The 21849-nt window shown below is 38.0% G+C and overlaps 2 protein-coding genes across 6 annotated transcripts; both read right to left on the bottom strand.

Annotated features, from left to right (window-relative positions):
- Positions 1-248: 248 nt before the first annotated feature.
- On the bottom strand, positions 249-10166 carry clpxb (caseinolytic mitochondrial matrix peptidase chaperone subunit Xb). Of its 2 annotated transcripts, XM_019275090.2 has the most exons (15): positions 9875-10164; positions 9331-9408; positions 8130-8290; positions 7901-8015; positions 6329-6483; positions 6067-6226; positions 5499-5540; positions 4727-4903; positions 4438-4602; positions 3357-3445; positions 2980-3144; positions 2586-2885; positions 2056-2148; positions 1848-1954; positions 249-1712 (listed from the first exon to the last, which is right to left on the bottom strand). In XM_019275090.2, exons 2-15 carry the CDS (start codon positions 9383-9385, stop codon positions 1622-1624), a joined length of 1875 nt encoding a protein of 624 aa, XP_019130635.2. In that variant the 5' UTR covers positions 9386-9408; positions 9875-10164; the 3' UTR covers positions 249-1621. The 2 variants fall into 2 exon arrangements, with proteins under 2 accessions (XP_019130635.2, XP_019130636.2); XM_019275091.2 differs by lacking the exon at positions 5499-5540 and having other exon boundaries at positions 9875-10166.
- Positions 10167-12061: 1895 nt separating this feature from the next.
- On the bottom strand, positions 12062-21455 carry LOC104932826 (uncharacterized). Of its 4 annotated transcripts, XM_019275064.2 has the most exons (29): positions 21365-21454; positions 20811-21174; positions 19892-19943; positions 19771-19788; positions 19612-19683; positions 19174-19266; positions 18393-18521; positions 17822-17902; positions 17547-17618; positions 17280-17372; positions 17099-17179; positions 16916-16975; positions 16614-16721; positions 16450-16539; positions 16234-16326; positions 16043-16132; positions 15827-15910; positions 15662-15736; positions 15176-15244; positions 14847-14939; positions 14643-14735; positions 14462-14542; positions 14142-14234; positions 13662-13754; positions 13517-13576; positions 13262-13321; positions 13034-13159; positions 12802-12952; positions 12062-12672 (listed from the first exon to the last, which is right to left on the bottom strand). In XM_019275064.2, exons 2-29 carry the CDS (start codon positions 21126-21128, stop codon positions 12198-12200), a joined length of 3003 nt encoding a protein of 1000 aa, XP_019130609.2. In that variant the 5' UTR covers positions 21129-21174; positions 21365-21454; the 3' UTR covers positions 12062-12197. The 4 variants fall into 4 exon arrangements, with proteins under 4 accessions (XP_019130609.2, XP_019130610.2, XP_010746446.3 ...); XM_019275065.2 differs by having other exon boundaries at positions 14465-14542; positions 20811-21455; XM_010748144.3 differs by lacking the exon at positions 15662-15736 and having other exon boundaries at positions 20811-21455.
- Between the last annotated feature and the right edge of the window lie 394 nt (positions 21456-21849).

The following is a 21849-nucleotide window of genomic DNA, read 5'->3' as shown; positions in this document are numbered from 1 at the left end:
GTGTGGGCTTGAGAGGGGATCATGGAAATGCTGAGGTATTTGGAAACAACCAACCACATGACACGTTCCAGAGATTAGCAGATTACATAAAGGTGACAGCGGAGCAGTGAGGAACATGATGCCTACTGCAGTCACTTCCTGTTTCAGAGAGAAGGGCTGAGAAACATTTCATCACACCGACTTTACTAAGCAAAGGAAAGTGTACGTTTCTGTCAGAGGACAACATTAAAAGTAAAGAACAATTCAAATTCTGTACAGATATACATTTTATTTATATATTTTAAACAATCACAATAAATTTAAGATTCACAAACTTGGGGGTTTTACAGGTTCTGTAACAGACCTTTTGAAAACAGAGGAGGGAAAAAAAAGCAGTTTTGAAACTGTGGAAAGAAAAAGGAAACTTAAAGCAAAAAGGAGAACAGATCTAGTTTAATGTCATTTTATAGCACAACAGCAGCGTGGTTCGGTTCAGTCAGAGAGCATTTCAGATGGAAGCATCATTACAAATGTGTTTTGAGGTACCATTTAGTAGTTTCCGACGCTGGGGTACGCACAACGAAATTAAAAATACCTTTGCTGTTCTGAGGGGCGTCTGACAAAGCGGGTTTAACGCATCAGCCAGTTAACAGAGAGAGAATCTGTCTCATGATTTAAATGAAGCTTGAATAACGGGTTTAATAATGATTTTTTTATATATATTTAATATGTTTTTTTATATATAAATTTAATGGAGAATAGCACCTCCAAAACAAAAAACACCAAAGTTACCTGGCTGCTAATCCTGATTTGTGAGACGTCCCTCTGATCCAGTCCAGTGACAAAGAAGTCTTTAAGTAAACACAGATACATTCCCTAAAGAGTGGGCTACAATAGGAAGCAAAACACTGAAAAATAACCATTCTGGTTATTTGGAAAAATAAGGTCACCATTATTTTTCACCTGCTCTGTTTCAGTGTGCTGGTGCATTACACGTCACAATGTGTTCTCCTAATTAAAAGGTCATGTCATACAAATGCTACTGAAGCAGTGTAGCTTAACATTTACAGCCCAGTTTTACTGTGAACACCATTATTACAATGGTGGGTAAAGAAGAAAACATCAAAATATTGATGTGCTCATGGAATATTATGCCCTTATGATATAAAGGCATTACTTGACATGGTAACATCACATCCGACACTTTCTCATCTCCTCACGTTTTCAAGTGTACAGTATGATCCCATAAGTTCCATTTGCTTCCCTTGCCACGACCCATCACCACAAAAAGAGAAATCAACTAGCTACAAATCCTTTCATGAATAAAATTGCATTATCTTTATATAGATAAAATGTAGACAATCCCCAGAGATTGAAATATTTAATAAAAAGGTCCACCCTGCGAGTGCACCAATAGAGAATTAACATCAGATGCACAGGACCAAATGTTGTTACACGCTCTTAGCTTGGTTCATGATGATAAAACACTCCACGGTGAGAATAACCAGTCTTCGTTACCTCTAATACAATGTCCATAGCTTGTTTGTCAGGGGACTATCACAAAACCCAGAGTTGGTATCCAAAGATTTATAGTAATCTAATGATTTCAGAGACTGTCTTTGGGTGAAATGAGTGACGTGGTTCAGTTGTTAGCAGCATCCGCCTGCCGAGGCCAGTTCTCCTCCTCAATGCCCGAGTCGTATTCCTCCTCCGCAGACTCCTTGGCTGGAGTTCTGAAATTCAAATGACAAACACCAGTTCAGGTTTCAAACCAACACACTGGAGACTCAGCGAGCTGGGCGTAAAAGGAAAATGATCTCAAACATGACACACACGTAGCCCTGACTTGTTGGCAGAGAGAGACCGACCTGATATATCTGGGTTGTGATTTTCCTTGGACAACGTCTTTGTCCAGCTCCACAGCCATGATGTCAGAGTGCGGCACCTCAAACATGGGCTCGAGTAGGAGCTTTTCCTGTTTTAAAAATGAAAAGAAAAAGAAAGGACTTGCTTAATTATTGTGTTACATCAACACTACAAAAAGAAAAGTTTAATACCTTTGGTAAAATCACATACCATGATGGATCTGAGCCCACGAGCTCCAGTCTTTCTCTCTAAAGCCATCCTGGCTATGGCCCTCAAGGCATCTGGAGTCACATTGAGTTCACACTGAAACAAAAACAGATTCATTTCAATGCTTCAAAACGTATTCTCCTGTAAATCTAATATGAAAAGAAAAGAGTGTGTGTTATTTCAGGTACCAGACGATAAACTATGGTCCAAGAAGGACAGTTTGACTATTATATCTATGTGTTTAAAGACTTATTAGACTAAAACACTGCTTAGTGGTATGTAATACTGTGAGACAGGATTTTACAGCTCTGGACAGTTATCACGTGGGGAAACTATTCTTCTATCTTCTGTCGTAGCAACCACAAAGTAAACAGCAGCAGAGTTCACATCACAATCAGTAATCTACTAGGAAAGTGCACTTCCAGGTGACTGCTCAATGCTGCATTGTACTGTAGAGTTTTTGCCCCTCGTTGAACAAACACAGTGGTCACATTCAAAATAATGAGAGGGCTGCGCTAAATCAGAGCTCTTACTTTATCCATGCTGAACAGAGCTTGGTACTGGGGCACCACAGCGTTGCGTGGTTCAGTCAAGATTCGGACTAGCGTTTCCTCGTCCAGGCTGTGCAGAGGAACGACCACAGGAAGACGGCCAACAAACTCTGGGATCATTCCAAACTCAATCAGGTCCCTCGCCTCGACATGCTTCAGCAGCCTGTCCTTCTCTTCTATCTCTGCCACTGTGTCCGTCTCACCACTGGTGTTGGCCAAGTCTGCGGCAGCCGCTGCACGGCGCCCTTTGCCCAAGTTGGAGGGAGTTCCAAAACCCAAATACTGCAGTTATGAAACATGAGGAGTTAGAGTTAGAGGCAGGAGTGATAACAAACACGTACCTTGGCTGAGTTGGAACACGAGTCATTAAATTTACCTTTTCATTCTTTCTTCTGCTAATAATTCTGTCGAGTCCGTTGAAGGCACCGGATGCGACAAACAAGATGTTTGTTGTGTCTACCTGCACCGTTTCTCCCCTCAGTTTCCTGGAGTTTTTCTCAGGAACGTTGACGATTGTTCCCTCTAAGAGTTTAAGCAACCCCTGACAGAGAACAAAAGAGAGAGAGAGAGAGAAAAAAAACAATTAGTATGTGTTGTAGGACAAGGCAAAACACAGAAAATCAGATACAATCAACAAGTGTATCTGCTGCCGTTTGTTTTTTTAAACAGAATTTATAATGCAGGCTGTTTAATAGTGAGATTAATGACATTTCATTAAAGTTTCATTTAGTGTAACTTGGGTTGAATACTGACCTGCTGAACTCCTTCTCCTCCTACATCTCTCAGCTGATGAATTCCAGGCACGCTGCCAATCTTATCGACCTCATCCAGAAACACAATACCTGCACGTGAACACAAGGACACAGCCAGAGGCAGTATGAGATCCACTTCTCCTAATTACCTTAGACATGTATGTATGCATTCATGTATACAATGCCACTACACTTCACTACCTCTTAAATTAAGTCAAAAAGGTTTGATTGTTAAAAACACAACAGGCCAGTGGAGGAGAAAAAAAACAAAAAAAAGACGTTTACTTCCAGTCTCGTCTATTTCCTTCCCCTCCCTTCCTCTTCCTGTTGGCATGTCTACTCAAATCAAGGCAATAACACCAACTTTACCCATGTAAGGAATGGAGCTTTGATATAAATGTGCAAATTTATACAACAGGTTATAGCTAAATGACACAGTACTTGGTATAAACATGAACATAATTTAATCTTTACAAGAGTATCATCTCTCTGAGTCTTTGACAAGACTGTTTTAGAGTTCGTATTACATCTGTAAATTGTTCTTGGAACTATGTGCAAGTACACTGAAAGCAATTTAGTCAGATTTCTTGTATGTGTACACAAATTTAATTTCTTGTTGGCAAGAAGTTGCCAAGTTGGTTCTACTAAGATAACAGGACGACAGTTTCAAACAAACAAATAAAGCTGTTTGCTGCCATCAAACAGATATTCTTTGACTGTGTCATAATGTTTATACAGACTTAGTCTCTCTGGACGTGTGCCTTGGAGTTACAACTGACTTTTGTTTTATCTGTCAGCTCTATCGCCATAATAGCTCCTACAAAACAGACTGTACATCAGATTTGTTTTTAAATTATCAGTAGTGTGTGCACACTGATTTCAAAATGCCAATTTAAATATAAAAAAATGACTGGAAACATGCAAGTACTCCTAAGTCCATCTCTGTTAATGTCAAAGATATATATTATCTGATATATGAGAGGACAGAGTGAGTGTGTCGTCTGATACACTGTAATGGTAAACAGAAAAACACATGGTATGATTTAAACTTCACTGCTGCTAAATGTAGTCACTCTGCCCACCTTGCTGAGCTTTGTCCACTGAGTAGTTGGCATCTTGTAGCAGTTTTGCAATAACTGACTCGATGTCTTCTCCCACGTAGCCAGCTTGAGTTAATGTGGTGCAATCACAAATTGCAAAGGGAACATCCAAACAGCGTGCCAGTGTTTGTGCCAACAAGGTTTTTCCTGTTCAAAATGAGAGTAATCGTGACATTTTGTTTGGCAAGACAGATATTTACAGAAAGCTGCATATTTGGCAATGCAAATGTTGCAATACTACAATTTAGGACAATGTTGTCACTACACTAACCTGAGCCAGTTGGACCTAGAAGTATGATGTTGCTTTTCTCCAGTTTAATGTCAGTGTGTGTCGAGTCCAGGACCTCTCCGCCCCTCCTCTCCTGAGGTGCCTGCTGACTCGCCTGTTGCTGCATGGACGCACCCAGAGCATTTCCATGAGGACTGATCCCTGCGATCTGCAGCAGTTCTGCAACGAAAAGCAAAGCCACGGGGTTAGCTTTGTGACTGACAGGAACTGTATTTTACAAAGCACAATAAGACGCTATCAAAACAGGACATTCATTGATGGTGTATGAGTCAAACTGTGCATCGTAAACATTTCCATGTACAGGCTAAAAATATGCCAGTGTGGAGTTACTAAACTGGACTGGAGCTGGGCTGAAAATAGCAACGTACAGATGTGAATATAGGTCACTGGGCTATGTTATCTTACTGTCCGCTCAGTCAAAAGTTTAACAAGCGTCGGTTTATTGCTTCAGTTTCTGTAGCTTATTTGTACACGTGGTGAATGTACACATAATGATCAGTCACTGCTCCAAAACTGGAGCTGAATTTCTTCAAATTAATACCTCGGTCATATAATTCTTTAGGCTGAGCAATGACTAGAAATACATTACTATAAACAGTTATATGAAAAAACAAAACAAAGCTTTAACCAAGGAGCCACAGAGGTCTGTACATTTTGGCATTTGCACAACTCTTTAAAATAAATACTGTTTGAGTGTTGGGACTTTTAAAATGGCCACTGATAAAGACAGCACTAAGGAGGATCGATCACTTACTTGTGAATCTGTACTCATCCTCTCGTCTTCTCATCTCTAGCTCTACAGGGAGGATGAAAGTACTCAAATCAATATTATCAGTACCAATATAACATACTGTCCTAGAAAAACTGCTGTGTGCGATAATTATTGAACAAATGCCAAATAATACAGATTATGATTCAATGCGAGTTATAATCGTAAAGTAATAATCTCTTATCAGTGCTTGCGTTGATTTTATGAGTTAATGGCTCTTGATTATACATCGTATCCATGCGCAAACTATAAAAACGTGTGCCAGAAATGCTCCTGCAATGTGACAAACAATTGTTTATTTATTTGTTTCAAAACTTGCAAGTCAACACATCGTTAAATCTTCTTCACTAAAACAGCCTTGTTTGGATATATACTCTCATTTAAAGCATATACTAAAAGTAGGTCAAAGGTCAACCCTACATGTTACATAACACAGACCTTTAATTTATATACACTTTATTCCAAATCATTAGACAGTGCATTAGAAATAGAGTTTGCTCATTCAAATTGGGGAGGAGTAACACCAACAAGCAACAGAATGAGTAATACTGACCACGAGGTGTTAGAGCGGGCTGTTTTTCCACCTCCACCTGCTGTCGACTCCCCGCGGGGATGTTGTTGTAGATGCGCTTGTAGTGATTGTACACTGCGACTGCTAACACCTTTTTTGCGTAGGACTGGCCAACAACGTACTTGTCGAGGTAAGCAAATATCTGAAAAAAAACAAAAAATACTTTATAACGGTATAAAAGTATAATGGGCTACTACAGCAGGACTTCATCGTTAAAAAGCATATTTCTGCTTCAGTTTCTCACCTTCTTAGGAGGAGGGGGAGGTTTCTGTGCAAATGCCAGTTTCACTGCCTCCGCAGCAGATTCTGGCTCTTTGTTTAGCCCCTTCTTAGAGTCGGTTTCAGACAGCACCACGAAGAAGTGATGGCATTTCTCACATTTCACAAATCTTGTTGATGCTACAAAAGAACAACACAGGGAAAATTTAATACACGGCACAATCTGTTTGAAAGAAACTGTTGAGACATTTACAGCATAACAATTTGGCAGCCTCTTTAGTACACCTATTTTCTGCTTCAACTGAGAACTTAAAACTGTCCAGACCTACAGTACAGCAAGAATTGTTGATAAAACTGATGTAATGCTTTCAAACTTTTAGTTTAGTATCAAACTGTAACATTTCAATAACATCACAATAGTGCCATCTACTGAATTGCATCAATTCAGTGTTCAAATCTACATCAACGCAACAAGTGGATAAAAGGTTTGAGTGCATGCTGTTATCAAACGGGATAAATGTGACAAAAAGATTGCTCATGTTCCCTAGGATTACTTGAATTTCTCTCTTTATGTGTGACCTAGTGGTCTATCGCCAAGCAAGACTGTCACTGCAGGAGGATACTATGTTACCGACAGAAGACAACACATCGCTGCTTCCAGACATCAGAGGTTACTGGTGACCGAGGCTGCTATAAACAGCGCATGAATGGTTCACCACAAACCTCCTCTTGACTTGTAATGTTTTTTTTAGACAATGTGAAAGTGATGGAAATATATCTAGATAGTAACAGGTGCAGTGAGTAATAATAACTTTGTTTTTTGATTTTACCAGATCAGTCATAGGTATATTAACCTCTGCATACTGTCACACTGAAAAGAAAAAGGTGTGATTTAAATTCCAATCAGGGCGGACAACTTTCTCCTTAAAGTTACTCAACCTTTACTCACAGAGTGTCACATGCACTGTTGGCTCAATCTTTACAATGTTTGAGAGGAAGTTTCCATGTAACAATCCAAATGATACTTCCTAGCTGAAGCAAAGCAGCAGTTTATAAACTCACACTGTCACTGCTGCAACACAAAGCCTACCGAACAACCATGAAACATGCACGTGTGTTTATTTTGATAAACTGCACCATGAAATTACCATTTTATGTGTCATGTGTTTACACTACAATATTTATAGTGATTTTAGTCCACCACAACAGTTTGTACAAAATAAAATAAAAAGATTAGAATGCATATTTTTCCATCTCCTGGGGCACTACACTGTTTGCCCTTTAACTGTTTCTTTATTCAGCCAATGCACAAACCATATCCTTGTTTTTCCTCCTCCGTGTTGCATTCAACAACACCCACCACATCCTTCTAATAACGGCAGTAAGGCACAGTGTTATGTACCATGTTTTGGAGAGTCTCTCATGTAACCAGGGTGCTGTGTGCAAATGTATTCCCCTGAATTACCTCTACTCCTCTTTTTTTGAAGATCCTTAGACTTAGACTTAAGGCAATTTCATGCACTTTGCATCCAAAATTCACTTCATACAATTTGTTTTGTTTTTTTTGTTGACAAGAAGAAGAAATTAGTTTACTCACATACAAAGGTCTCTACATGTGTGCAGGGATCTCCACATTTAGGGCAGCGTAGCTGGCTTCCCCCCTTGCCTGACCCACCAGAGCCAGATAGTCTCTTCCCCTCACTGATGCTTTTCTGTATAAAGATGCGTCAGCATATATTAAATTACATCACTACAATCTCTCCCATGTGCAGATTGGAGGATAATACTCCCATGGAAAAGAGGTGCAAATGAGATTTATCCTTTACCTTTCCACCATCGCTTCCACCCTCCTTTGTTGTCCCGTCTTTAGAGGCATAGCAGACAGCAGTCTCTGAAAACGACCTCACCCGTACCTGGGGAGGTAGATGAGTTTCCCGAGCACCTTGACGACTTAGAAAAAAGAACTGGATCCGGGAACAGGACAATCCTGTGACAACAAAACAATAGTGTGACTACGGGGAACACACATTTTAAATGAATGACAATGCACACAACACCCTGAAATATAATGATGCAGCAAGCAAATAGCAAAAAAAAAAACAAATACAAATTTCACAACTGTTCCTGTCTGTCATGTAACTGATGCTCAAATAAGCTGCAAGTCCAACTGCTGTATGCCATCTACATTTACACTGTTTACATCTTTTTATATTGACACTGTTAGTATATTTTTATATTTGCTGTATATTTTCTATCTCTTTACTCTTGTATATATTTTATTTGATGTTTATTTGCTTGTTTTGCATGCAGGCTATGAGGGAAACTAAATTTCAATTCTCTTTATGTCGTGTACGTACTATACACAAGATCATAAGTATCTACCTATGAATCATTTAACGCATCTTTGAAGCAAATATACCAACATTTTCTAATATGATGAATACTTATTTTATTTGTCACATATAGTCATATAAGAGTAAACAGAACGTTTTAAGATATATGAACCTCTGAGAAACTGCTGGCCATTCTTCCTAATTTTTATTCCAATTTTTTTTAAAAAAGAGCGATCAATGAGTCTGTTAACTGAGAAAATAATCCTCAAATTATTGTAGTTATGCGCCTAAATTACTTTCAGAGTGTCTGAAAAACAACATGCTGTACTAGTTGAACAGTCAAGGACATTATGTTCACTGGATGTGCTGTAGCTGCTGCATGTTTTTGTTTTACCACGTGTTTCTTCATTATACAAGCGTGGTAAAGTTACATACTGCATCACAATGTTTCGTGTTTTATCCCTTATGTGTTGTTGTTGTTGTTGTTCTAAACGTCACATCTGTGCAACTATATGTAAGTCTGGGTGATGCAACGTTACCGAACATTTTTTAAAAAGTGACTTTTCCACCTGCTGCTTGCATTACACGGCTGTCAAAACAAACAGCGACCTACTTTACAAGGCTGCAGCAAACAGCACAATGTCATGCAGTGTTTCTGGTCAGCTCTGACAGGGTGTGTGTGCGCTTTCCTCACCTCTGTGAGCAGTGTTTAGGAACAACCTGGCAGCCGACGTGCATGGACAGGACATAACTCGACTTTTGGGTCCAAATCCTGCGCAAATAAATCACAAAAATTAACACGATGTGGCAAGGGTACAGAGGAGGGGAGGTGGTCAAAGTAGCAGGCCGGTTCACACATTTCATAACTTCAACGTCACTGTTAGCATTAGCGAAGCAGGTCATTTTACAAACGAGGGTGGTCACCAGTGCTGTTTTATTAACAATGTATTGACTGGGTCGTTACGAGCTGAGCACCTCGTGCTGTCTAATCAATGGCAAAATAAACAACGAAAGCTAAGCGAGCTTTAAAAAACAGGCAAAGGTTAGCTACTCAGGCTAGGCCCAAGCCAGCGCTGACCAACAAGCAATGTCGCTCAGAGGGTTAAAGCAAGCTGAAGAGTGGCTTTACTCTGCTGTGTGGACGTGAAGAAATGACCACAGGCAAGTTTAATTTAAGCACGGCACCAGCAGCATTATATAAATATATAAATATATATAAAAAAGCTTGTTTTACTCACAGGGCACGATGAAACCAGCCGCGTCTTGACAGCCCACCCCGAAAAAACAAAAATGCTAAGTCACCGCAGCTTTCACTCTTTTGCTGTTGTTTTTTTTTTTGTTATTTGACAGCTCAGCTAATGTCACAGTACTTATCGCATGAAGTGTTTTTTTTTCCAGTTTTTATTTTAAGCCCCTGTTTCCCAGGTGGGACACGACCCGAAGTGATGTAACGCCTGCTGTTATGAACTAGCTCTAGTGAGGTGTCGGTTACCCGTTAGCCTGCTAGGTGCAGTAAGCTAGCAGATTCATAAAAGGGATGGACCGGGTAAAGCAACATGGCGGCTTCGCTTGTTTCCATGGAGTTCACCCCATCCGCGTCTTTTACAGATCCGCTCATCACCCGAGGAGGCGTTCACACAGGGGGGCTGCTGATGCGTTCAAACACCCTCGTAATAATCATTAGTGTGACTTTGTGTTGCGTTTGTGTGATCCTCGTAAATATGTAATGTTGTCCCAAAACTAAATATTTAGGAACATTGAGTTCTGAGGTCGCTAAATTAACACTACTTGGTTATGATTCATTAAGGCATGTTTATGGTTCTCTGGAATTAGCTTAGAAATAAATAAAGAGTTATTTTTTCTAGTTATGCAGCCAAATATAGGCTGATATGTTGGAAAAACTGACTTATATTACCAGGGGAAGGACAACCATCTTAAAAACTGCTGTGCTGATGTATGTTGTTGAACGTTTGTGTTTTAATCTAATTTATTTAATCTGTTAAATGTGCGAAGTATGTGAAATGTCTTGTGGGACTTCTGACTGCGTATTTTATGAATGTTATTGTTATGATTGTTGTCTATTTGTATATGCAAAATATATATAAAGTTCAATTAAAAATATTGTTGAAAAAAATCTATCAATATCATACTGTCTATATATACATGACAATGTATGTATATAGCCCTTCTTGTTTTTTGTAATGCCTGTGCACTTTATTGTAGTCCTGGCTGTACTATGTTATACTATACTGTGTATATGGTTGAAATGACAATAAACCCCCTCTTGAACCTTGAACCTTGACAGACAATATTAAGATATATATATATTGTGATTTTTAAGAAAGTTTGAGGCATAAAAACAAAGCCATCTACAGTGAGCAGTCATCTATTTTTCCCCAGATAATCACGAAACCATTGGCTGGCTGTGTGATTTGAATAGTCACACCGGACAGGTTAACCTTGTCCACAGGGTATTGAACCAACTCATGTGATTAAGCTTAGTTTTATTAAAAACTTTGTCACCCTTTGACCTAATACAATATACCAACTCTAAACTGGTGACATTTTAACTATTCTTTCTTTGTAGCAGGGGTACAGGAAGTCTGATGTCTACTGTTGTATTGTAACAGTGAAAATTATGGCCAGCGAAAACAACCCACTTAGATGTATAGGGGAAGGTTTCATCTCTGCTGTGTGGGCTTTAGCTCTACAGCTCATAAAACTGTGCAGAAGGTCGGGTCCCTTCTGACCACCACCGCCTCCCACTGTCTGTGCATTTATATATTGTGTTGCCTCCAAGTTTCCATTAAGGCAGGGTCAAGCTCTCAAGCTAATAATGTAGAACTTTCTCAAGATCATATTGTTATTAAAATTCTCTAATAAATTACCCCAAAAAAAAAAACAGTTGACAGGCAGTGAAAACTTTGTTTGAGCCCCATCACAGTGGGCCTCCGCACAGTGGCCTACTTTTCCCGGATGGTAATCAAGCCTTGACTTTTCTGCAGTGGTTGTCTTATATAGAAGCTGCTTTTCCAGTTCATGTTCACAGCTGTCACAGTGAGCCCTCGTGGTCAGGTTGCTCGGCTGAGCTGCACAGCAGTGGGTGTTTCTGTCTGTCAGCTCTGTGTTGAAAATGTAGGACAACATTCCTACATCCACGGTGAGTGCCTTCAGCTGAAGGTCTTTCCCCTTTTTATGTGTTTCTTTAAATCAAGGATCTTAAGTGTATCAATTTCACACAATATGCTTGTGTATATACACTATATATATAAAAGCAGACTGTTGCAGCTCTGTGAATCTTAATAAAATAGCTCTGTAATGCAAAGTCCACATTTCCCGCTAGTAGTCATCCTTTCATGCTGCGTAAATCAAGCATTGTGGTCTCTTGCAATCAACAGATATACATCAGCCTGTCAGTAATTTTGTTAGACGTTTATTTCAAACAATATCCAATGTGGTTTATCAAACTTCCAGGAGAAACTTCATCATGTGTCAAAATAAGGTCACTGTTTCAAAATATAAGTCAACTGAGCTTTAAAAATTGTGCCATTTTAACAAACTTCATGGTTGGTTTTGTGTCATTTTGAATTTAACTTTGCAGGTTTTCACACTGCTGTTGTCCCACATGTACAAAAGATTTTTGTTGGGATAATATGACAACATAGCCAATATGCCGTGATCTGACCTTAAATCAAAACTTGCATCCTGAGGACTCCCAGTTTTTAAATCAAAGGCATATGTAACTGCTCTGTCTTTGTCGTCTGTAAAATATAGGATCCCACATACGATGAAAGCATTTCCTGCTTTAGTTGTTGGGTACTGAGTGTCAATGAATGACTCCACAGTGAATGTGTTAGTGTTAATCTTTGCGACCCTCATATTATCACCTGTTGCTGGTGCATAAATCACCCACAGCCCATTTTCATCCACAGCAAACTTAAAATACGTCTTGGAGTTGCGGAAAAGATAAGTCAGGCTGTGATATCTGCTGTTTGTCATGATCAGAGTCTTTGTTCTCCTGGTGTTCAGGTCTAATCTGTAAAAAAACAGTAATAGGTAAGTTAAGAAGCTTAAAAGACATAAACATAAAAAATATGTCACTATATATACAGTATATAGAAAAAACAGTCTCATACATACATATATGTTTAACACAGACACTTACTTTACAAGTCTGTTTGTTCCTCCGTTGTGAAAGTACAATGACCTCTTGTAAATAACGTGACCACAGCCCTGGTAGAATCTTGTGACGTCTATAATTTTGTTGCTTTTATTCTGAAGTGCTGAAATATCCCTGTGCTCAGCCAAAAGTCGACCTGGGCAAGAAATGTCTGTGTTGAATCACAAACATACAAATCTCTGTGATGTGAACTGTAGATCTGTGGTTAAAAAATTACCTGAAAAATGTTCAGCCAGCCAGATTCGTCCGTCATCCAGCTGGGACGCATCGGACATCCAGGCTCCGAAGGTGCTTTGCATTTTGGTGGCTTTGTCCGAGCATTTAATACTTTTAATATTGCACTCTAAATAAGAGATATGTACTTTACTATTTGAAAAACCTGTTAACCAATAGATAAATAGGTAGAGAAAATATTAACAACATCAAATTAACAACATCTTCTAACCAGTTCTTGTCCATCTCTCATCGGTTGGCACGTTGACCTTGTTGTTGGTCTGTAGGGGATCTAAAGAAAAAGAAGAGGAAGAACATTGTCACAGGATACAGCAAAAGTTGTAATGTATTAATTGAACATTGTGATAAAATAAATCTTTAAATCAGTGTTTTTATGGATGGACTGAGAGAAAAGAGAAATCCTAATAAACTAAATTTAAATGAGAATAATCAACAATCAAACCAAATATGCTAGAGAGTTTCTTACCACTTTTCATGGGTGTATCCATGATGTTTCCACTGTTATTAAAGGTCGTTTGAGCCTGGTCTACAGTAAATAACATATATAGATGAATAGATAAAGATAAAATCAAAAGTTTTAGATTATAATTATTTTTTTGAGTGTTTCCTACCTGTTGTTAATTCAGTTGGTGCCTCTGTAGCATTCTCTCTTTTGGGATCTTTCAAGGTGTCATGGTTGACGTTTTGATGAAATGATACTGGCTCTAGAAAAAGTATGTTACAAAGATTAGTTTTGTCTTTGTAGCTCAAAATGGCAGCTTACCAGAGTCAATTTTTGTCTCTTGAAGTTGATCCCATGCTCTCAGACAGTGTCAGACTACAGTATATTAAACAAGTTAGATAATAATAGATACTTTATTGATCCCTCAAGGGGAAATTGTTTATAGTTAATGGTGCACTACACGATAACTGACAACAAAAACAACTGTGGAATAAATCAAAATCAAAATGCTTGTTATCTAGATTTTATATTTGTATCTCCAGTTAACTAAACATATGTATGAATTGGTCAATTCTGCAAGAAAGATGAGATTTAAAAAAGTTGATTAAGAGCATAAAGTTGATCTTGAATAAGTCACAATATTTCATACTTGTAAATGAGTTACTGGGAGCCTCTGTAACATCCACTATGCTGGATACAGTCCATGTATCAGGTCTGTAGCCTGGACGAGCTGATACCAACTCTGTAGAAGATTAAGCACAATTTAGAAACTATACAACTCTACTTTAAACTGAACCAGGCTGTATGTGATCATACAGTCTTGTTTAAAATAATGAACATGTTTATGTTGATAAAGACGTTCTGTGACCTCAAAATGTCATACTTGCACCTTGTCGTGACTAAACATGTATGTGAATTGGTCAATACTAATACCAAAGTTTTTACAATACAAGTTTTGTTTTTTTTTACCACTTTTCTTGGTTGTATCATGGATGTTTCTGCTGCCATTGAAGGTGTCTCTGTTTTCAGTCAGGTCTGGAGGATGAAGCACTGTAGAATGAAACAAGACAAATATTAATAGTGTTGCAGGGCAGCACTTTTAATTAAGATACAAGAGACTTTTACTTGTAATACAAAACACAGTTAATACCTGTTAATAATTTAATTGGTGCCTCTGTAACATCCGCTTTGTTGGTATCATCCAAGCTGGTGTGTCTGTTCTCCGGATGAACTGATACTGACTCTAGAAAACCATTAAATTGTTTTCATTATGATCATTATAAGTATCAGGTTAAACACGTTTTTTAACCGATCGGACAATGAAGTCGTCCCACCACTCAAAATAGTAGCTCACCAGATTCCACACTTGTTTTCGAATGTTGTTTTTTAGAGTCAGTAAAAAACAATGCACCTTTGCTGTCATCAGCTGGATGTGTTGTTGGTGATTCTGTGGGGAAAAAAAAGATTGATATAATGTATAAAAAATCAGAACAGTGCTTGCTCACGGTGGGAATTGTTGAGTCTCTATAAATAATGTTAGAGTGCGGTCTAGACCCCCTGCTTTATGTGGAAAGTGTCGTGAGATGACTTCTGTTATGATTTGACGCTAAATAAAATTAAATAGAATTGAATATGATATAGATATAAGATATTAATTACAAACATATCATTAAGTTTACCCACCAGGTTTTGTCCATTTCTGGCTGCTAGTCAAATTTAGCTTGTTGTTGCTCTGGGGTGGATATGAAGAGTCTAAAAAAATAATAATAATAAGTTGAACAAAATAATAATAGAAAATAATTAATGTTCTCCCTCATTTATTAAAATTAACAGGAAACGGGAGACATGCAACAAATGCACTCTGGCTCTAAATGAACCCACAACTTTGCTGTTTAGCTACCAAGGCATTTCAAAATCCATAGTCTTAAGCAATTAATGCAACTATTATGAAATGTTTAATATTCATTTAAACTGAACCAAACTGTAATTATAGTCTAACACCTGTTTTATTTTGTAGACAAATATAAATCATACCACTGTCAATGTATTAATTAAATTCATTAAATAAAATGAATAAATTAAATCTTTAATCATCACATTGAGGATAGTAGATGGGTTTTGATGTAAGAAAAAAAAACCCACACTGAATCTAAAGAGACAGCTTCTTACCACTTTTCATGCGTGTATCTGTAATTGTTCCACTGATATTGAAGGCATCACTGTTTTGGTCCGCAGAAAGTGGGACTGTAGAATGTAATTATTAAACATTTTATATAATGTTTTAAAGTTACAGTCGCTTACTTTATTTGTAATTCAGAACACAGTATTTCCTACCTGTTAATATCTTTATTGGTCCATCTGTAACATTGGCGTCATTCAGGGTGTCTGGGTTGAAGTCTTTATGAAGTGATGATGACTCTATAAATTAAAAGAACTGAGCTCAACATGTTTCATAGTTTATTCTATGGATCCTGCATTCAGAAGAACACTGACATAACAAAACATTAAGAACATCTATGTGATTAAAAGTGGACTTAAATAATTGTTTACCAGATTCCTTAAGTGTGTTTTGAACTTTCTCAGACTTGGTCTCGTTAAAAACATCTCTGGCTTCATGAGCTGGATGTGTTGTCGGTGACACTATGAGTAATAAAAGGTGAAATTTTAAAGGATGAGGAACATTATGAAGATCAAATCTGTGTGTACAAATATTGCATGAATGAGTTGCAGTATTTTGGTACCTGGTAACAATTTTATTGGTCCTTCTATAACATTCTCCGTGTTGGAGTCATTCAGGGTGTCAGGGCCGAAGTCTCTATGAAGTGATACTGACTCTAGAAAAATCAAAGGTACTGAGTTTAACATGTCATTTCACGTGTCACTGTCAACATTTTTACATTCCTTCCTAATATTAAGAACGTCTATGGGATTAAAAAGGGGACTAAAATGTTGTTTACCAGATTCCTTATGTGTGTTTTGAACTTTCTCAGAGTCAGTCACAGTAAAAACATCTCTGGCTTTATAAGTTGGATGTGTTGTTGCTGAAACTGCGAGAAAGAAAGGTGTGATTTAAACAGATGAGTAACATTATGAAGGTAAGATCAAATCTGTGTGTACAAACCTGTTAATACATTAATGGGTGCCTCTGTAACATCCTCTGTGCTGGTTTTAATCCATGTGTCAGGTCTGTAGTCTGGACGAGGTGATACCAACTTCTTAAAAAAAACACCTGTATGTCAACATAAAGACTTATTTCAAAATAATAAACAAGTTTATGGTATAAAACCGTGGAATAAATCTATATTCTTGTGAACTAAATTTTATACTTGTGCCTTGACTAAATATACAGATAAACAGGTCAATTTTGAAAAGGTGAGTAAAAATATAAATTAAAATCTGTGTGTACAAACAAGTATTTCAAACCTGTAAATAAGTCCACTGGTGTCTCTGTGCTGGTTTCAATCCATGTATCAGGTCTGTAGTCTGAATGAGTTGACACCAAAAATCAAATACAATTTAGAAACCATACAACTTTACTTAAACTGAACCAGGCAGTATGTCATACAGTCTTAAGATAATAAACAAGTGTATAATATGACTATTTACCACTTTTCTTCGTTGTATCATAGATGTTTCTGCTGCCATTGAATATGTCTCTGTTTTCAGTCAGGTCTGGAGAATGAAGCACTGTAGAATGAAACAAGACAAATATTAACAATGTTTTAGGGCAGCACTTTTAATTAAGATACAAGAGACTTTTACTTGTAATACAAAACACAGTTAATACCTGTTAATAATTTAATTGGTGTCTCTGTAACATTCTCTTTCTTGGTATCATTCGAGGTGTCGTGGCCGTACTTTTCATGAACTGATACTGACTCTAGAAAGTAAAATAAAAAAGTAAAGAAAGTAAAAAACAAAACAACATTTGACAATGAAGCCGTCCTACCACTTAATATGGTCGCTTACCAGAATCCATGCATTTGTTGCTTCTAGGCTGGATTACAGAAACACTGAAGGTGTCATGGCTGTACTCCATTCAACAGTTGCTTACCAGATTTCACACGTGAGTCGCTGATATTCAATACATCCCTGCTATCATCGGCTGGATGTGTTGTTTGTGATTCTGTGGAAAGAAAGATTTGATTGAAATACATGAGTTTGTACAGACATCATATATTTTTCACTGTGGGGGAGGAAGTATTCAGACCCTTTATTTAAGTAAACTGTAACATCATCATAAAACATTAAAGAAAAACTTGAAGCTCTAAGTGAGTCTGTAATTACTGTTATTTCTTTGTATAATTTATGTAAATTCTTAATTCCTACCAGTCTTCTTATTTGTGGAGCTGCTGATGTTTTCTGTGTCGGTTTCATTGACATGCTCAATGAGCAGAACAGGAGATAAATCTAAATATGAGGATAGAATAAAATGAAAGGTCAACGATTGTTTTTTAACTTTAAAACTTCCAACTACAAATTATAATGAGAGATTCTTCAATGCATATGAAAGTTAAATGATTAAACCAACCTAAAAAAAACTACAACATGGAAATACTGGTGGTTTTGTGGTGTATGTGATCAGGGTCATTGATAACATAACAATTTTCTAGGGGAGTTATCCTGCTATACCAAAGCGTTATTATCGTATTGGCTGGTTTTATTATTTTTAGACTCAATAAATAAAATGAATATAAATAAATACATAAAAGATTACATTATTCCCAAACCAGAATTGTATTCCTGGCAGTGTGGAGACGCCTCTAAAAAGCATTTTATGTTGGGGAATAAAATTTACAATAACTTAAAGTAAATAGTTAACTGAATCTCGTGTCATGTAACATAACCATGTCATGGTGAATATAAAACATGTTGATTCATTGTAGATGATGATTCTCACCCATCAACATGTTGGTTCGATGGCTTTGTTCTCTGAGGGTCTTGTTTCTCACTTTACCAGAATGACAAGCAGGACAGGATGGACCAGGTGGGCCTGGTGGACCTGGTGGACCCCTTGGACCAGGTGGACCTTCATATACATAGGATAAGCATACAGTAGCTGCATGTCACACTGACCAAATACACAATATTTGTTCATGTATTGTCTGTTTTCTGATTTTTGAGCTGAGGTCCTAGGCAGAGACCCCCATTGACATGCAGGTTATAGAGGGAAGAGATCAGTAGTAAATAAATCAAAATCAACCACTCAGTGATCATCCACAACCAACATTGGCCATAAACAAAACATTTTCACATGTAAAAGACCTAAGATTATAATTCTTAACTATATTACAACAATGATGAGAAAAGTTTTTTTTAATCTTTGCTGTTTAAAATTCAAAGCAACAAGTCGGCAAACTCTCACTGAGACTTGAGCCAACCAAAGCTTGCCACCTGTCTGCCACATGCATATATTTTCACTTTTATCATCATCATCATTAACTGCTGGACTATTGCCATAATATTGTTCAATACCACATATAAAATAATACATTTAAACCAATTTAAAGTAGTAGTTCAGTTTGTGTGTGGAAAAACAAACATAGTGGCCATTGAAGATATATCAGAAACTCTTGTAAAATCAGCTTTTCATATGTAATCACTGACTTGGCGAAATGTGATGTCGCCTCTCTGCTAATCACATTATTTGTGTCAGGTTTAAAGACGTTGTCATCTCTCACCCTCAATGAAAATGTCATTGTAGCTCTCGCCTTTCAGTCGAGGAGGCCCAGAGTCTCCTTTAGGTCCAGGGTCTCCTTTTTCACCTCGGGGACCTGGACATTTACAGCATGCCATCACTGGTTTAAAGCACTGAGTTGAAAATGTAAAATCTAAACTAGAAGCAGGATGATCGTGTGTTAATGATAACAAGTATAACCAAGTGGATTTATGATGCTGTCAAGAGTCACTGAAAAGTCCAGCAAACATTTTTAAACTACATCGGTCTCTGCATTTCTGATGTAGCAGCGATAGACAAAGTCTCTTGTTGACAGTAAATGCAAATCATATTACATAAACGCAGCTGAACAATGAAGCACTGTTCAAAACTTGTGACTGACTTCTGTTTCTTTGTTTTCGTCTGAACTGGTGCACGCTTTATCTGGATGGACAGATCTTACCTCGTTTTCCTCGTCTCCCCTCCGGCCCGGGCACACCTTGTGGTCCTGGTGAACCGGCTCTACCGGGCAAACCTAAAAGGCAAAAGTAACTGTGACTGTTCCAACAAATTCAGCTTAGTTTAAGGACATGATGCAGCTAATTAAAATGCATGTTTTTACCTGGTGGTCCAGGTGGTCCTGGGAGAACAATAAAAAACACAGGATATTTTACACAAATACAGAAGAGACAAAAGAACAACAATGACAAAGTGCTGGAAAGAGGAATATTTATGAAGTGCACCTGTTAAACAAATTCCTCTGGAGCTGTTACACAGATCTACGAAGGCTTTGACCTGAAATACAGACACACAGAAAGAAACATCGAAGGTGAATTCAGTGTCGATTATAACTACACCTGGAACATCTGGAAGCTCTCTAAAGTTTGGTGTGCTTAAATCACTTGGATACAAACTTTTGGTTTTCTTTAGAGACATTTTGTCCAATACAACTGTGTCATTGATTTTTTAAGCCACAAATTCACTTGTTCCAGCTTCTTAAATGTGAATATTTGCTGGTCTTCTTAGTCTTTTCACAGTAAATCAAATGTCAAACAAACAAGCAGCTAGGCGACTGCACTTTGTGCTTTGAGAACTTATGTCTGAGCATTTATGTTCTGATATTTCTTATTTTAAACATTTAATCCAAAATATCATCAGAGATTAATCTATAGAAATCAAAGAAGCATTGTTAGTTGCAGCCTAATTATTATTGGTGATTACTAATCAGTTGGCCAATATTAAAACTAGATTTTATTTTGGTAAATCTGTGGTTATTGTACTGACAAAGAAATACAGTAGCGCCCTCTGAAGAAATGCCAGTTCCCAGCGGATGTGATTACAGTTGAGGGAGAAGCAGCCAACAGTAACACTCCACAGTGCTCAAAGTGTTTATCCAGGGAACGCTCAGTAAAAAAAAAAAAGACTTCTGCTTAATCTCTGCAGCAGACTCTTGGATTCTTTGCATTGCACAGACATGCTTCTGGTCCCAAAAGGGAAAACAGAGGAAATGTTCCTATTCAATACGACAGCAATGAGTGGTTGATTGCTCCCCTGATTTCGGCCATAATAACATAATGAATAATTCATAAATCTATCTTTTCTCATTTGTTTTGTTTAACAGAAGTAAATGGTCACAAACATTCAAGCAATTTGGTGTCTTACAGGAACCATGGAGTATGTCATCAGCATCAGCATATCCTTCTCGTCTTGACTTTGTACTGGTTTCTCATGGTTTCTCCTGGTGCGGTGGAGCTTCTTCAGCTCTCCAGCTTCTGCAGGGTCCATAGGCAGGATCTCTGCCTGCAGCCTGCAGCTCTGTGACAGCACCTGCATCTGGACGTCCAACCTGAGCAGCTCCGCTGTCAGCTCTTTCTGTCGAACCAGCAGGAACAACAAGCCTGCTGAAATCAGGAGCAGTGACGCACAAATCCCAGACAGAAGCACTTTCCACAAGAGAAAAACTCCAGTCTTGTCCTTCATGTTTGTGTCCTGTTCCCTGGTCCTCCACTGCAGAGTGATCTGGGCTCTGAAATTCACAAGCACATACAGCACATATCTGAAAACCTGCCAACAGATGATTCGTCAGGGGGGAACTCGCTGTAAGCTGTTCGGAGAGGAATAAACATGTCAAAATCTGCCTGTAGTACAGGGGGCAGGCATGATGTATTGCACAACAAGAAGCATCTGGGAAACAGTTAACAGCTAATAGGCCTTACTTAATTTAGAAACTAATGGACATATTTCCAGAATGACATATCCTGCAGACAGTGGTCATTCTGGTGCTTTTCCCTCTCAATATTGTCAACAGTCTGTCCTACACAAAATTACATGGAAGTGGGATAAATAAGTCGTGAACAAGGGGAACATTCTTCACATCCACAAAGAGCTTTCAGAGCTCTTTCAGTAAAAGCCTGTGGGTGTGTGGATGGGCATGTGCGCATGTTTGTGTGTTGAAATCTCCTTTTAATAAATGTCTTTTTATGTTTGTTTTTTAATCTATTGCACTCATGTATTTCCAAATATAGAGTAATAGACACATGTTTTTGGATTAACAGGTAACATTTAAGTTTCCAAAAAGCCTTAATTATACAGTTCAGTCTCCAACACAATGAGGAAAAGCAAGTTTTTCAGCCAACTTGGGATAAAAGCCCTCACCCAAAAACTCTAAATGTGAGACCAGCGTCTTAATCAACAGCATACC

The sequence above is a fragment of the Larimichthys crocea genome, chromosome XXI, assembly GCF_000972845.2.
Source record: "Larimichthys crocea isolate SSNF chromosome XXI, L_crocea_2.0, whole genome shotgun sequence".
In the NCBI taxonomy this organism is placed as follows: Eukaryota; Metazoa; Chordata; class Actinopteri; family Sciaenidae; genus Larimichthys; species Larimichthys crocea.
Note: the sequence above shows the minus strand (reverse complement) of the source record. Positions and strands in the feature narration are given on the sequence as shown.

Coding starts and splice junctions, on each gene's coding strand:
- clpxb (XM_019275090.2), bottom strand. CDS start 9,385: ATGTCCTGTCCATGCACGTCGGCTGCCAGGTTGTTCCTAAACACTGCT. Junction 3,145..3,356: donor GAGGAGAAGGAGTTCAGCAG/GTCAGTATTCAA, acceptor GTTCTCTGTCAG/GGGTTGCTTAAACTCTTAGA. Junction 1,713..1,847: donor TCACAACCCAGATATATCAG/GTCGGTCTCTCT, acceptor TTTGAATTTCAG/AACTCCAGCCAAGGAGTCTG.
- LOC104932826 (XM_019275064.2), bottom strand. CDS start 21,128: ATGAAGGACAAGACTGGAGTTTTTCTCTTGTGGAAAGTGCTTCTGTCT. Junction 14,940..15,175: donor CCAGAAATGGACAAAACCTG/GTGGGTAAACTT, acceptor TTTTCCCCACAG/AATCACCAACAACACATCCA. Junction 14,736..14,846: donor GAAAACAAGTGTGGAATCTG/GTGAGCTACTAT, acceptor ATGGTTTTCTAG/AGTCAGTATCAGTTCATCCG.